General features: G+C 38.9%; 1 protein-coding gene across 1 annotated transcript in view; it reads left to right on the top strand.

The window, feature by feature from the left end:
• LOC139736360 (uncharacterized) overlaps nt 1-16,104 on the top strand; it is a 74,159-nt gene that overhangs the window by 43,184 nt on the left and 14,871 nt on the right. Inside the window, exon 8 of the mRNA XM_071647115.1 lies at nt 6,788-6,833. Coding sequence (XP_071503216.1) covers nt 6,788-6,833 — 46 coding nt within the window. The remainder of the gene's footprint in view (nt 1-6,787; nt 6,834-16,104) is intronic.

Raw genomic sequence — 16,104 nt, 5'->3', positions numbered from 1 at the left:
CAGAAATGCCATATTTGTTTCGGCCAAAATTGTCTGCGGTTGTGATACAGTCTAACGGTTTTTGGGGTGTTTGTTTGAATTCATGCTTTATTAATTCAACTTGCCATAACAGAGTTTTTTTTTTGTTTTTTTTCATAAGGAGCATCTTTAACCCTTTTACTTTTTGTTGTTTTGTATTGAAATAGATTGGAGTTTGTATCCCTTATAGCGAGTACAATCCCAATGAACCATGCAGTTTTGTAGGGCGAGGTGATATTGGATGTCTCGATTTAATGGACTGTGCATGCTGAACCCAGATGTCGTTAACCCGTTGAGGACGGGCTAATTTTCTACAACACTCATTTCCCGTAGATACCTGCATGAGTGTACTTGGAACTCGTCTTCAACGTGTTAAGCATGCACTTTAAAATTTGTTGTCCCTAGGCCGAATGCACGAGTATCGAAGATGAAAAAAAAAGGGGGGGGGAATGGGGAGGAGTCGTGTCTGAAACAGATGTGCAGCAATGTGGCTATTAAAAAGTCGCCTCAGAAGCAAGTTACACAGGGCCAAGTTGTGCCAGACATTGCAGGTGACACTGTGAGATTAATGAAGCTGTGTGATTAAGTTAAATCAGATACTCTTGTATATGCTTACATACATACACGTGTACGTACAGCTGTATATATTCTCTCGCTGAATGCACTGGCATGCCCAAGCCTGTGTGTGTTTGTGTGTGTGTGTGTGTGTGTGTGTGTGCGTGTGTACGCGTGTGCACATGCATGAGTATGTGTGTACAGGCCTGTAACATTTTTGTTGCCTTCGTACAGTAAATGCAGGGTGCATGCTACCAGATTCGAACTATAGTCTTTAGGTGTCGCGGTATTGTTCTCATGGCCTGGGTTTGTTCTGGTCTAGTTAACAACTACCGTCCACGTGCCATGTGCTCGAATGAGTGATATGTGCTCTCGTGCTTGGCGGGACCATCGTGTCGCTTGACATGTCACTGAGGTTTCAAAAACTTAACTCATTTGCTACCAGCTTCTCTATGGGTAGTCTACATTTTGTAAACCCTTGAAAAACAGAACCAACAAAATACAACTTTACTTTACAATTTGTCTTTATTTCAGTCATTAGAGACCACTGGTCTTAATAGTTGTGTTTCGTTTTTTTTTTCATTTTGCGTCCTCCTTTCACATGATCATGAAAGAAAAGCAAAGATGTTTGAAGTCATTTTTTTTTCTGATTGTTTCCCCCCAAAAGTCATTACCAGATTTTTATTCAAGTCTTCCAGACATGAAAAGTCCTTCTGGTCCAAACACAGTGTTGGTTCCGTTACTCGATCAAGTGTTAAAAAAGAACAACAAAATAAGACAAAACACAAGCATGAAAAAAGAGTTTCTTCTTCTTAAGGTTCTTTGTTTTCTAGAAACTCTTTGTAGGTTTTGTTCCCTTTTGCTAGTCTTCCCTGCTTCAATCACTTTAAAAATTATGAGGAAAAGCAAAGAGGGTTTACAGGTGCAGTTTAGGTGATGTACACATCCCAGCCACTTTGATTGTAGAAAATTAAAACTCTTTTGAAGATGCTTTTGCATCTAATAAAAATCATTACATTTTCATTTTAGATTTTCCTTCTGTGAGGTGCAGTGTGTTCTGTTCTGAATAACCCAGTAATACTTGATTTGATTTGATAGGATTTATTACTGCATCATTTAGAGATTTCTCGATAAAATGACAAAAAGCCTACAAGCAAGCTATGTTATGGAGTCGCCTTTAAACACAGTTGTTGGCCCCAACAAGAATGCTACCTTTAACATTTTTCCCCCTAACACCTCCGTAATTAGTCAGCAAAGGGTTCTGAACTATTTCTACAAGACTTTGATAAAAAACAAACTTGGTTGAATGGAATGGCTGCCAACTAGGGGATTTTTTTTTTCCTCCCTTTTTTTTTTGTCCTGTTGCCAACCGTTGTCACCAGCGATCGTCACCTTAGGAGGCTAGGTGTCGCCAGCTGACAGCTGGTCAGCCGTTAACCCTTCTCCTACCAGCCTCTGTCATCCCTAAGACCTAAATATTTGACAATGCACCATGTTCTGGTAGACAAAGGGTTAATAAAGTGGTGGGCACAAAATTTGGCAACCGCATCTTGATCTCAGCATCCGGGCCCCCGTTCTTGACGGTACTGTGGTTCAGATTGCAGACATTGCTGTTTGTCTCTGCTTCAAATATTAATCCATCAATTCCGGGGGGAATTTTTTTTTTAAACTGCAGAAGTGATCATCATCGTAATCCTCAAATTGGCACCTCTGAATTTTCACTGCATATATCTTACACTGGAGATGGAGTGGGTTACATTCAGCAAGTCTGCCCAACCCAGTTTTTTAATGTGATCAATATAGATTTAGGAAACTTTCATCTTTTTAAAATGTGGTACCAATTTAGAATTTAGCTGGAAGCCTAGCAAGAGGTTTTCTTTTTTTTTTTTAAATTCTGCACCCAAAAGCAGTGACTACGTATGGCTTATGTGAAAGAGATTATTAACTTTTTGTCGTATTCTACCTCGTGAAATACTAATAATGAATAGCAAAAATCATAATGAAATAATAGCTCTAAAGAACAGAAATTTGGTTTCTCAAATTCATGCAATATGTGAATAAGGGATGCAATTTGATAATTATATTATACAGCAAACATGTGAAACATTGAACAAATATACCATTTTAATATCTAAAAATATCACAATACATAGCCACAATTTCTACCATGACTAGTGAGTGTCATAGATGACTTCATGCTCACAACTGTCAAAAGAATAATCCTGCCTATTCTTCATATTTCACCCAAATTTTCAGTCAGCTGCACAGCTCAGCATGCCTTGCCATACAAATATTTTATAGGAGTGTAGCTCTTTTGACTTGTGGCGTTTACTCAGGCTAACTGTCTTTTATTACCAACGGATGCATTAAAATTGTATTTAGTGTTGTGTTTTTATTTGTGCCACTTGGGGCTTGATACGTGTGTTGCGGACTGGTGGCTTATGTACACAGTATTGTGTGTAGAATGCTATTGTTAGCAGGGTGTGTGTTTATCAGTGTATACATGGGGGGTGTTATAATATCACAGATTCTCAGCTAGCTGAATATGAGTCTTTAAACATTGAATTGCATATTTTTGCATGAAGTGTGTAATATTTTATCTACATAAATCTGCAAGATTAAAATTAATTCTACCTTCTTGAGTGCAAAAAATTACTCATGTTAAAATTTGTACCTTTTATAGTACTTGATATAGAATGATTTTTGTTCTAAAATTGTGAAAGGATTTTTGTGGTGTGTATGACAGTTTCATCATAGAGTTCAGTATGACATCATGTTGCATGCTGTTTTCATTTCAGCTTACTATAGTATAGATACTGTGGAAGTGATTAAAGATGAAATGGCTTCATCATATTGCATGGAAAAATCTAAATATTCTCTCTCTTCAAGAACCAGTGTTCTAGGGTTGCAGTAGACTGTCACGTCAATGTCCGCAGAGTACAGAGATCAGATGAATTACTAGTAACGTCATCTTCCGCCTGTGTGTGTACACAGGACCTATGTCTTTTGATTTAACATGGCCACTACAGAAGCTCTGAACTTTAATGAGAAAGTTACTTCATTATTGGTTGCTTATATTCACCTCTGATGGCAGAGTCAATGAGAGTCAATGAGGACAAAATTCCTCACCTGGGGTACAACTGCTGCCACCAGTCAACTCTATTAAAACCGGGGATATAGAAAGTTAGAGACTGTGGCCTTACCCACATGGGCTGCAACGGCTCCACTACAGGACTGTTTTCAGCCGTTCCTTCCGTTTTGACCTCCCCTTACAGCCTCAGATAGACAAACTGTATATTGATTATATTATCATACTATTGTTATCATCGTATTGTATATAGATGATGTTGGGGTCATGCTTGTGAATGCGACGCAGAAGAATTGCATTTTTTTTGTGATTCAGGGAGAACGGTACATCACCAGTAGATGACTTTACAAATATCATTTTCTCACATCATAATTGGTTGCTATTGTGAAGTTTTTCTATGTTTGATTGAACTGTGTCGTCATTGGCCATTAATTAAAAGTGTTTCCACTTTTATATCAACATCGTGATACTCTACACGTTGTATGAAAGGCTTCAATTTAACTTCCTGACTAGTTAGATAAAAGTTAAGTCTGATAAGAAAGGGTCATATTTCATTCACAGAAAAGTGAAAATTTAATTAAAATCGGACAAAGATTAAGGATTAAAGTTACGAAATTTTAAAGTCTGGGTAATTTATACAAAATACTTCTTGAACAGTCAGTATGAAGTCATTCAGCCAGGAATGACTTGACACTTAATACCTTTATAGCAGAAAAATTAATTTTTTTTGTCTTTTCTTTTTTGTACCCAATCATACCGGTGGAAAATTGTGAGGTGATGGCAACATTAGCACACCTTTTGTACTCGCATACTATCAAATGTCTGAGATTTGATTTGCAAAAATTAGAAAAACTTCACAATTTAATTTATAACATTTTTTGTCAGGTTTTAATAATTTTTTTTTTTCAGACGTTCCCAGAAAATTAAATTTTTTTCTTTTCAAACTAAATTGTATGTGGTCGGAAATTCCCTTTAAGTAATGAAATTTTATGCATCCATACTTTATCAGGATGACATTAATATCTGCTGCCAAGTTCCCAGAAATATCTGCCATCATAAGTCGTCCCCAGAGCTCTCTATTCACGGGTTATCTCTTTTGTGTTTGTGACAGAAAAAAAGTATATTTATGAATGATAAACAGACCATAGCTACAAATGAATTAAGTCATGTTTGTTTGAGAATGTTTTTCAAATTTGCGATGTTCCATACGGCATACTTTTGGAATCACACTGATTTACGCACTGTTTAGATCAAAGCCAACTTTGCTTGTCTATGCGCAGACACGTCGTCACATTCATTACGTGTTGAGAGGAAGATTCAGTCAGTTTATGCGTGGCAGTTTTGAAACAGCGATTGTGCAATATGCCCGAGTGGTGCAAAGAATGATTTGCGAGCACTGTCCGAGATTCCATGGGAGATGAAATCTCTCTCTCATACCATGCATCAAATTTCTGGCAGTTGCAAAACGGGGATTACTCGCAGTGGGAAAATAGGATTTCCTGTGGCTCATTAATTACAGCTTGCATCAACGTCTTCGATTCCACGGCGACGAAAAACTGCCGCGATGTTGGAAGGCAGCCAGAATGAGCGTAGAGGACGATCTAGGGCAGACACGGCAGTTGTCTGTGCCCGGATGATAGCACTCCGAAGTGAGCCATCTGTCTCGTTTTAGTGCCTTCTATCGTGATATAAAGTGACAAGTGTGACTCAGCAGATGATTTGTCTGTGGTTTAATGCAGACTTTAAATGTGACTGAAATAAATTCATCTCTTTTTCACATTTACATCTATCTCCAAGTTGCAATTCACACCTGTTCTCTTATGAATGGAATTTAACAAAGTACAAGATAACTTGCTGTCAAATTCTGGGTGATTTGCTCATCAGACAGAAAAAAATTAAAAGTTAACAGACACCAAATGACAATTATAACATGTTTTCATTATTCAATTTCTTTTAACTTTGTAGGGATGGAACTTTATTGAAAGGGAAATTGTCATCCCTCAGATAGATTGAGAATATCTATTATACTCCTGTCACTATTGTGAATAGGTGTAGAACAAAATTCCACACTACTTGTTCAAGGTTGCTATACTGAATAAAATTTACTTTGTTATCTAAATTACTTAGTTTGATAGAGTGATACCTTATTTCTGAGAGAAATCAGCATGGCTTGAAATCAGACAAAAAAAAAAATTAGACAAAATAGGCATGTTAAACAAACTTTTGAGTGAGTCACAGGATAACAGGGAGTGATCCAGGAATTCTGTAAAGGGGGGGGGGGGGGGGCGCTGCTAACATTTCTGGTGCCACTTCTGGGTTTCATTTCATTTTTTTTCTTTTTATTTCTTTTGTTTTTAACGAAAAATAAAGGGGGGGGGCGTGCGCCGGTTGCCCCCCCTGGATCCGCCACTGGGATAATGTGCTGCATCCATACCAAAACCATTTGATTTTGAATATACCTGGTAACTGGAGGATCAAACCACAATTTTGAAAATCACAATTTTCCATCATTTTTTTTTTCATCCCCTCTTGTGATTTGTGTTAACAGATCAAATCAATTGAGAAGACTCCTTCACTGTCTTAAGTATCTCATATCATGTAGCGTACAGTATTCCTGACATTATTTTTGGTCAACCGATTGAATTGGTATCACGTACAATGTAACATTCATTGTTCTGTTAGTGGATGGTCATGCAATGTGACTACAGATTTGTTCATGGGATATTACCTCCTTGGTGTTAATGTACTTTGTTATTTATACAATAACATAATTTTATTATGATGAGTGCTCTGTCCTGTACCATTCTGGACTATTGTAAAGTACATGTACTCCAAATGCCTAAGTAGCCCTCTCGATATTCTGTTTCACTTCAGCCTGAGGTCAAGGTGAAAATGGCGATTAATAATCATATAATCCTTCTCTAGAGCTTTCCTGACCATTTGCTATCTAGTATGCATAATTTTTATACAAGTATGGAGATACACAAACCCACATACATGGATGCACATAATAATGTGCAAGATACAAATGTACATGTACGATCAACTTTTTGTTGTTGTTGTTGAATGTTCATCAAATATGTCTCTGTTTAATAATATCTCTGCTTTTGACCATTTCTTCTTCAGGTTAAGTGTCAAGCATGCTTTGCTCTACGCAACCTGGCTTCAGATGGTAAGTTCTTTCTCTGAACTCAAATGGCTGTTGGTAGTAGAAGTGGTAATAGTAGGTAGTAGAAGTGGTAGTAATAGTAGTAGTGGTAGTAATAGTAGTAGTGGTAGTAGTTGAAGTAGCAGTCTTAGTGGTGATGGTAGTACCAGTGGTAATAGTATGTGTAGTAGGCTCAGTAGTAAAATGGTTGTAGTAGTAGTAGTGGTAGTAGTAGTAGATGCAGAGACTCCAACTCTCCCGCTTTCGATGGGAGATCTCCCGCCGAAAGCCCATTTTCGCAAAATCTCCCGTTCTCCCGGTTGAGATTTAATTTCTCCCGCCCTGGCTCTGTGTCTCCCGCTGGAAATGATTTTTGACTGAGTGTCATCGTATGTTGAAAAATAAGCATGAGATGGGACAAGAGAGCACATAAAACCCTAGAGTGGGACTCCAGCCGCCGTGGGACATCGTGCTTTGCGCTCGCGATGTGTGCCTCGCGCACATCGAAGTTGGAGTCTCCCGTTTGCTAGGGGTTTCAGGCGGGAGAATCTCCGGATCAGAAGGTGCTTGGGGTTGGAGTCCTTGTAGATGTAGAAGTGGTAGTGAAAGTAGTAATGGTGGTGGTAGTAGTAGTGGTGGTGGTGGTGGTGGTCATAGTAATATTAGTAGCCGCCCAAGCAGTCCGTGATCAACAGCAACAGGAAAAGTTGTAGTTTTATGTTTGTGTAACAAGAGAAGCAGCAATAAGTTTTGTAGTGGAAGTAGTAGATACATACATGTATATGTAGCAGCAGAAGAGTAGTCATCGTGAGTGTTGTTGTGACAGTAAAGATGACATAATCAGAGACTCCAACTCTCCTGCTTTCGACAGGAGATCTCCCGCCGAAAGCCCATTTTTGCAAAATCTCCCATTCTCCCGCCTAAGTTTTAATTTCTCCCGCCCTGGCTCTGTGTCTCCCGCTTGAAATTATTTCTTACTTAGTGTCATCGTATGTTAAAAAACATCAGCCTTAGATAGCATGAGAGAGCATCTAGAACCCTAAAGCTTCCACTTTATAACCCAGGTCGCAAGGAAATTCGCGCTTTGCGCTCGTGATGTGCGCAAGCCAAGTTGGAGTCTCCCGTTTGCTTGGGGTTTCAGGCGGGAGAATTTCCAGATCAGAAGGTGCCTGGGGTTGGAGTCTCTGCATAATATTCACGTCCTATAGCCACAGCACTGTTCAATCAAATACATGTTGGGGCAAGGTCTGAATTGGTAGACTACTCTGAAAGTCCAGTGAACTGAAGGGCACTTTACTATACTCTGCATTAGAGTATACCACTAATAATTACATGTACACTACTCCGCCCATTCAATCCCCATACACACTCAGAGCACACCGCTGAATGGTAGAATCTCACACACTCAATAATGTGTGGTCACTGCTGCTGTAAATCCAATTAATTAATGAATGTTCGAGGGGCAGTGACAACCTTCACTTCACTTTGCGGAGTTTTCAGCTTAATTGATTTTTCTCTTCATTGTCCGTATATTTCATTAGGCTGTTACCAGCACAGAAATAGCCCGAGGACATTCTGATACTAAGAAAAATATATAACGGCAAGAACAACATTGATACATTGACATAATGGTGTTCTTTTTGTTCATGCCATAATAATGGTAATGGTAATGGTTTATTAAAAAAAAATTCATTTGCAACCATGAACATGGCTGAATTGCAGAATTTTGTACAGTGTAATATTTCATTTCATGGTAACATACATAATCATACAATCAGTCTACGATTAAAAGATAAAACTACACAATTATATACATACATATAGAAAGCCACCTGATAACCAAAATAGCAGAATTAATCAAATACACTTATACACACACATTGAGAAATATGCTAGGAAAATTATACATAATCTTCATATCACCATCATATACATACACAAACGTATAGACAAAAATATATCAAAAATACACAAATCATTACACTTCTCCGACAACTTTCAAATTTTGTTTACATCTTGTTTACATCAAATACATGTGCTGAAAAAAAAAAAAAAATAGGCCGGCAGTGATAACATATAAGAGATGTCAAACACTCGTGTATGGAAACGGAGATATATATATATATATATATATATATATATATATATATATATAAAAACACACAAATCATTATACTTCTGCAACAACTTTTATATTTTGTTTATACATGTGCTGAGAAATAATTTAAGGGGGCAGTGATAACAAGAGATATCAAACACTTGTGTATGGAGACGGAGAGAGAGAAACACAGAAGGGGTACTTGTAAAAAGGAGATAGCAAGAAAGATAGAAAGAGACAGAAGAGAATACTAGGGAAGAGATATGCAAAAAGATATAAAATATCAAATATATTTGTTTTCATCTTCTATTTCTATCAAAATCATCATTTCAATCCATATAATCTCTTAACTTTGCTATCTTTTTAACAATACTGTACATCATTATTGATCAAAATTAGATAAAAACCAAACTACCTTATCCATATAAATCGTATAATAGATATAAAATATCAATCTTATGAATGCAGATGTGAAATACACACAAAATATATGGATCAGAAAAAAAAAACATTCCAAAAACTCACAGAAAATATTACAATATCATAACATTCAGGAATAATTATTGCACAACAAAAATATTGTAAAAATGTGGCTTATTAAATTTCGATCGCATGATTATCATTATGACCACTGATGGACGGGGAGGGCGCCCCATGAAACCGTATCAAACGGACATTGTCATATTGCTTGGTATACTCTTTTGATGTAGAGGTATGAATATTGCAGAAAGATCTCTAAAGACAACCAATAAACTCTGTACACCCCTGAGAACCATTATTTAGATGGCGATTTTTAAAACGTTGCGCTATTTCGCGTAAAAGTAGTTTGAAGAGAGGGAGAGAGAGAGAGAGAGATAGGAAGAAAGAAGCGAGGGCAAGAGAGAGGGAGAGAGATAGGAGAGAGCGAGATAGGTATAAAAGCCCATTGCCATAATGCCTCATAAATAGTGCATCCGAACAATAAAATATAAATTATGTAAATTATGTAACATACAAACAATCTGCAACTTAGTTTGTACAAAATACCATACAAATAATATATCATTACCAACCTGATTAAAAAGAATTCAACAAATCAATGGGATACGGTACTGATCTGTTGCGGAATCACTGGGTTTTGCATCTTAATTGTTCTCTGACATTTGATTTGCGTAAATCTCTAATGTTCTTACATAGGGGTATGAGGCAGGGAATCTTATCATTTGAAAACAAGTTCTCAAATCTCAAATGATAACCAATGTACTCTGAACACCAATGAGAACCATATTTGTAAGGTAATTACAAAACTTTGCACTATGTCACAAAAAAGTGGTTTGAATAGGGGAGAGATAGAGAGAGAGAGAGAGAGAGAGAGAGAGATGGGAAGAGAGAAGCGAGAACGAGAGGGAGAGGAGAGAGCGAGATAGGTATAAAGGTCCAAAGAGATAATGCCTCGTGGATAGTGCAACCGAACAATAAAATATGAATTATGTAACATACAACCAATATGCAACTTAGTTTTACAATATATAATCATAAGCCTGATTAACATGAATTCAACAAATCGATGAAATACGGTACTGAACTGTTACGGAATCTCTTTGTTTTGCATCTTAATTGTTCTCTGACATTTGATTTGCGTAGATTTCTAATGTTCTTACAAGGGGGTATGAGGTAGGAGACCTTATCATTTGAGACCATTTTCTCAGCAAAAGTCAGACATAATTGTTTCCTTCTGTCAGCCAAGGATGACAAGTTCAGAAGAGTCAGAGCTGTCTCGTATGATGAATAATTCGTGCCTAAGATTATTTTCAAACTTCTTTTCTGCACCCTTTCTAAACAGTATACTTGTTCTTTAGTTAAGCCACCATTCCAAACAGGGCAGGCATACTCCACAAGGGGTCTAATGAAGCCAATGTATATGGTGCAGAGATCCTCAATTGATAATCCGTATCCTTTCAAAATCCTAATGAGATATATCCGTGCGTTAGCTCGCTTAATCATAAAATCAACATGATCATTCCACTTTAGATCATGACGAATGTGGACTCCCAGCAATTTTACAGAAGTGGATTGTATGAGGGGTTCTTGGTCAATTTGCAGTGGCCATGGGTTTGGGGGATTTTTCATGAAACAGACTTGCATACTCTCACATTTAGCGGGGTTAATAGACATTCCATTGGACGTAGACCATTCGGCTAAACGCTTGAGAGTCGCTTCCAATAAAAGGGGTTGCTCTCCGGCGAATCTTGAGTCAACAATGGAAAGGTCATCGACATACTTCCAATATGCTATATCACTATCACGTAGCGCATCGTTGATGACGATTAAAAACACAATTGGTCCAAGTTTGGTCCCCTGAGGTACTCCGGCCTTTAGAGTCGCCCACATGGATGTGGCACCACGGTAGCGCACGCATTGGCTCCTGTCCGTAAGGAAGTGTGCTATCCAGCGAATCAGCGTAGGTTTCACTCCCAGAGAGATCATCTTTTGGACGGCAACAGTGTGGTTGATTCGATCGAAAGCCTTGTGGAAATCGGTCATGACAAGTGTAGATACAGCTTTACTGGTCTCTGCGTGCTGATAAAGGTGATGCAATAAGTCAACTAGGTAATGCGTAGTGGATAATCCTTTCACATTACCAAACTGTTTGTTGTCAAGCTGCGATCCAATGGACTTCATCAGCCACTTCGAGACGAAACCCTCAAAGACTTTGGCGAAAGTATCAGTCAGAGAGATTGGACGGAGTTTATCAATTCTCGCAGGAGTGGTTTTAGGGACAGGGACAACTACAGCTCTCTTCCACATCGTCGGGACGGCACCTTCAGCAAGTGAAGTACTGTAGATATGGGCCAATGGGACACTAAGTTCAAATGCAAATTCTCTAATGATTCGGCAAGGTATCATGTCAGGACCAACCGCTTTCCCAACCTTCACCTTCCTAAGTTGCAGATAGACGTCCCATGGTTCAACGCGGGGAGGAGGAGAAGGATCAGGTAAGTATGCAGGTAAGTCTTTAGTGTCCATAGCAGGTACATCTTCAGCGACCGAGGTGAAGAAGGCATTGATCATATTCGCTATGACGGCGGTGTCATCTCTGTTAACTCCAGGAACAGTTATGTGTGAGTTGACATTTCTCATGTTGGTCATAATTTTTATTTGTTTATACCATTCTGCAGGATTGGCCTTTTTATGTTTCTTCACTCGGTCGTTGTAATAACTGTGCTTGGCTTTACGTATCTCTTTTTGAACATGATTAGCAAGTTTCCTGGCAAGTTTCTTGTCACCACTATTGAAAGCAGCTTGTCTTTCCTTAATCATAGATTTGATGACAGGAGTAACCCATTGCTTGTCACGACAGTGTATTCTGGTCATTTTTGTTGGCAGAAATCGGTCAATCTGGGAGTTAAGAGTGGCATAAAAAGATTCCGTCTGCTCGTCTGATGAGATGCTGTCTATCACAGAACTCCAATCATAGCTTGTGATCCAGGACCCGAATCGCCTCAAGTCTGAATCTCTAAGTGGTCTTGTTATCCGTTTTGAGGTAGAGTTTTGATAATGAGGAGGGGTACTCGGTGACCATACCACCATGTTGTGATCACTAGCTCCTAATGGGCAACAGACGAGTGGTTGGTCATAGAAGTTAGGGAAGTTTGTCACTATCTTGTCCAAGATCCTACTATCTCTCGTTGGCGTCTTGACAACTTGTGTGAAGTTTGCGTTAGCAAGCAACGTAGTTAAGTCAAGCTGGTTGAAATCTCCCATAATCGCTATGCCAGTATCTGGATGTTGGCTTAAGATCTGGTCCATGGTATCCTGTAAGTGATCGATGAGTCTGTCTGTCAGTACACTGTCTGGCGGATGGTATACTACTGCTACGATCAGTTGCGAAATTGCTCGCGGAAGCCGTTGAGGTCGCATTTTCACCCAAAGAACCTCCACTTCTGTGGGCACTTCAATTTTCATTTGTTTTGCGTTACATGTTTCCAGCACATAAAGCGCAACACCACCACCTTGTCTATGCTGTCGCGACTTTGTGAACAAGTTGTAATTAGCTATTTTTGCGACGTGCGTTGGCATATTGGATTTGAACCATGTTTCCGTTACCGCTGCTATAGCGGTTTTGTTTTCTCTTAGAACTATTTCCATTTCATCTAATTTGTTATTGAGTGACCTCGCGTTGCATAGAAGAAAAGATGGGAGATTCAAATGTCTTTTTTGATGAGATGTTACAGAGTTATGGCAGCGTTTTGTCGTCTTTATCTGCACAAGGTTTTCATACCGTTTCATTATTTTCTTATGTCGGTACCGGCGACAGTAATTTATTACGACGTTTATTCCTGAACAGTTTTCCGTTGCTCGTAGTGTACTTTCTCTCACCTCTGATTGTCTTGCTGGTGTGCCTGTTAGAGGACGGAGGTTATTCAGGTTGACCCCATTCTGTCCTGGAGTTGCCCTTTCTCTGCTGACCGATGCTGTTGTTACAACTGCTATCTTTCTCTGTTTTCTCCTTCCACATCTCTTTCCTCTCCTTGTACGAATAGAGTGTGATGGGCTGATGCCGAGTGCTGTGATGTGTTTCCGTACCTGTTCTGGAATATTTCCTCTTTCGCAATGATTCCAAAGCGGGTTGCATGTGAGCAGGGATGATCGCTCATACCTGATTCGCTTAGTGTTTCCACTAGGTAATTTGTCATCAAGTGCATATACATGATTGCCGTTTCTGGTTGGTCCTGGGTTTGGCTTCACATCCCCGGACACGAGAAGTCGTAGTTGAAATGTTGCAGTAGTGTTGGCATGATATGATATCCTTGCTCCCAAAAATCTGCACTCTCTCAAATCGCTACTGAAAAGTACATAGGGTCTACTTGGTGGTTGTGGTAGTACCTGAATACGTGCACTTGGGCCTGCGACATTCCCCACAGCCCAGTCGGACAGGTTAACAATAAACACAATAGCGATGAGCTTCACTGGTTCCATTACTCACCCTCCTCTCAATTCCAGCTGCCTATACACTGCTGTACTCCAATTTGATTCTGGTCAAGCATGACTGTCTAGGGCAATGTGGTGTAGCTCATCATGGCTACTAGTGGGAGGTCGCCACAATTATAGACAAACCTTTCAGTCACAGATGAGCTCAAAGTATCACGAAATTTCCAGCCAAAATTGTCTCACAGCATCCAGGGATTCACTATAATGCTTTGGTATCATCAACAAATATGGTACTTGAATGAGAACTGCAAAAAATTGCAAAATACACGAGAGCGGTACGGTGGCATCAGCCTGCTAGGCGATTGCCAATTTGCTCACCGAGAAGCTGGAAGACAAAAACTGTCATTTTTAAACCTGAATCCATGAGCATTACCTCTTTTTTGAAATGTTATTGAAATGTTTTACTATCATGTTACTCCTAAAGACTGATGTGACCACCCAGCTCAAAACCCACAAGAATGTTGCAGATTAGGATTCTCTGTAATAGAGCAAAATAGTAATTTGTGTCGACCAAATCAAATTTTTAAGATTTATCTCATCTGCGAGAGTAGTCTCTTCTCCGCCTACTGTCAAAATATGGCGGCTTTAACAAAACCAAAATCAAGATATTAGCACTTCTTCTGGACCATATTTTTTTTTTTTGACAGGTGCCGCTTTTGCTGTGATTTCATTGACACTTCTATACAGCATGCCTGATTGACCCTAATCTTTAAATCCTCTTTTCTCCTTTTTCTGTGAAACTGCACTTCCTAGGTCTCTCTTATTTCAGTCACTTTTCGAATCGGTTAGGAAGTTCCAATTTTCACAAGTTACATATATCATTTTTAAAGCTTATAGCTCACTCATTTAAACTACAGTTGAACCTCTCTTATCCGGCCTCCCTTTATCCGGATCTCTCTATTATACCGACGCAATCTCGCCGTGATTTTTTTTTTTTTTTTAATGATTACGGGAGGAAAGGGGGAAATTGTTCACACACAGTACACACACAAAGAGAGAGAGGGAGAGAGAGTGTGGGGAAGAGAGCAACCCAATCGCAATGCGCTATCACTTTTTACCTTGGGCCCGGTACGGTATTAGGTAATGCAGCTGTCTGTTACTGAGTGTAACAATGAAAAGGTTGCAGTATACACATTACTACATGTGGTACTACAATGGGCTACGTCAGTACATGTGTATGTATATGTACATGTATAAAGCATTGAATCTCCCGTATCCGGCCAAATCCCTTATCCGGATGAGCCCCGGTCCCGACTTGTCCGGATACGAGAGGTTCAACTGTATGTAGAAAAGTGACAAGTCATCTTGGCCTACTTTTTGTGGTTTTTGAACCGGGCAGTCACATTTGGCATTGGAATAATCTTGAAATGGAATACAGCCTGCCCTGAATTTAGAATTTGACATTTACATCAAAAAGAATGGAAAAAAAATTGATTACACTTTGAGATAAAAGTTAAAAATAGAATATATACATGTACCTCTATAGACTCTGAAGCTGCCCTTACAGTAGATTTTCAAAGTATCTTTGCAAACACACCTCTGTTCACAGGTGTGTGTCTGGATCGAGGGAGATGGCAGAATTTATATGATATTACATTGCTAAGTAACAATGTCTGAATTCATATGATTTTATAACCCATTGAGGACGAGTCCCGGGTATACTCGGGCAGGGGTCTGTGGGAAACATTGTGTTGTACCAAAATCAGCCCGTCCTCAATGGGTTAAGAAAATACATGCACCAATAGGATTTTGTTGAATGGTATTACATGTAGTACCACACATTGTTAAGTGAAAATGAATAACTATAAATGATTTATATAAAGCTTTGTAGCATATAACAATAATTATTGTAAACAGTTTAGTCTCTACAACTACACCTCCATTACACATTTCAGAAAGAAATTGTTCACTTCTCTAACTACTAAGCTGCATGCACATCAGTATGAAGACTGTCTCAGATCTTCATACCTCATGCTCTCATTTCCATTATCCATGCCGATTTAACCCAGTATTTCTTCCAAATAAAGAAACTAAATGCATGATCAGGTAACAAATGTATTGAATGTGAATTCCATGTTTAGCTAGTTTTATGTGTCACAGCCAGGTAGTTACTTTGAAAGAACATGTCAGAGGTTGCTTTTGTTCGATCATTCTCTGGTCTGTCTTCTGGCATCTCTTGCTGTCAATATGTTGACTTTTTTCGACTCAGAACTTTAAAGTTGTTCC

The sequence above is a fragment of the Diadema antillarum genome, unplaced genomic scaffold (genome assembly GCF_040938485.1).
Source record: "Diadema antillarum isolate AM-2024a unplaced genomic scaffold, OU_Dant_1.0 seq00000637_RagTag, whole genome shotgun sequence".
NCBI classification, from domain to species: Eukaryota; Metazoa; Echinodermata; class Echinoidea; order Diadematoida; family Diadematidae; genus Diadema; species Diadema antillarum.
This window is presented reverse-complemented; position numbering and strand designations above follow the sequence as displayed.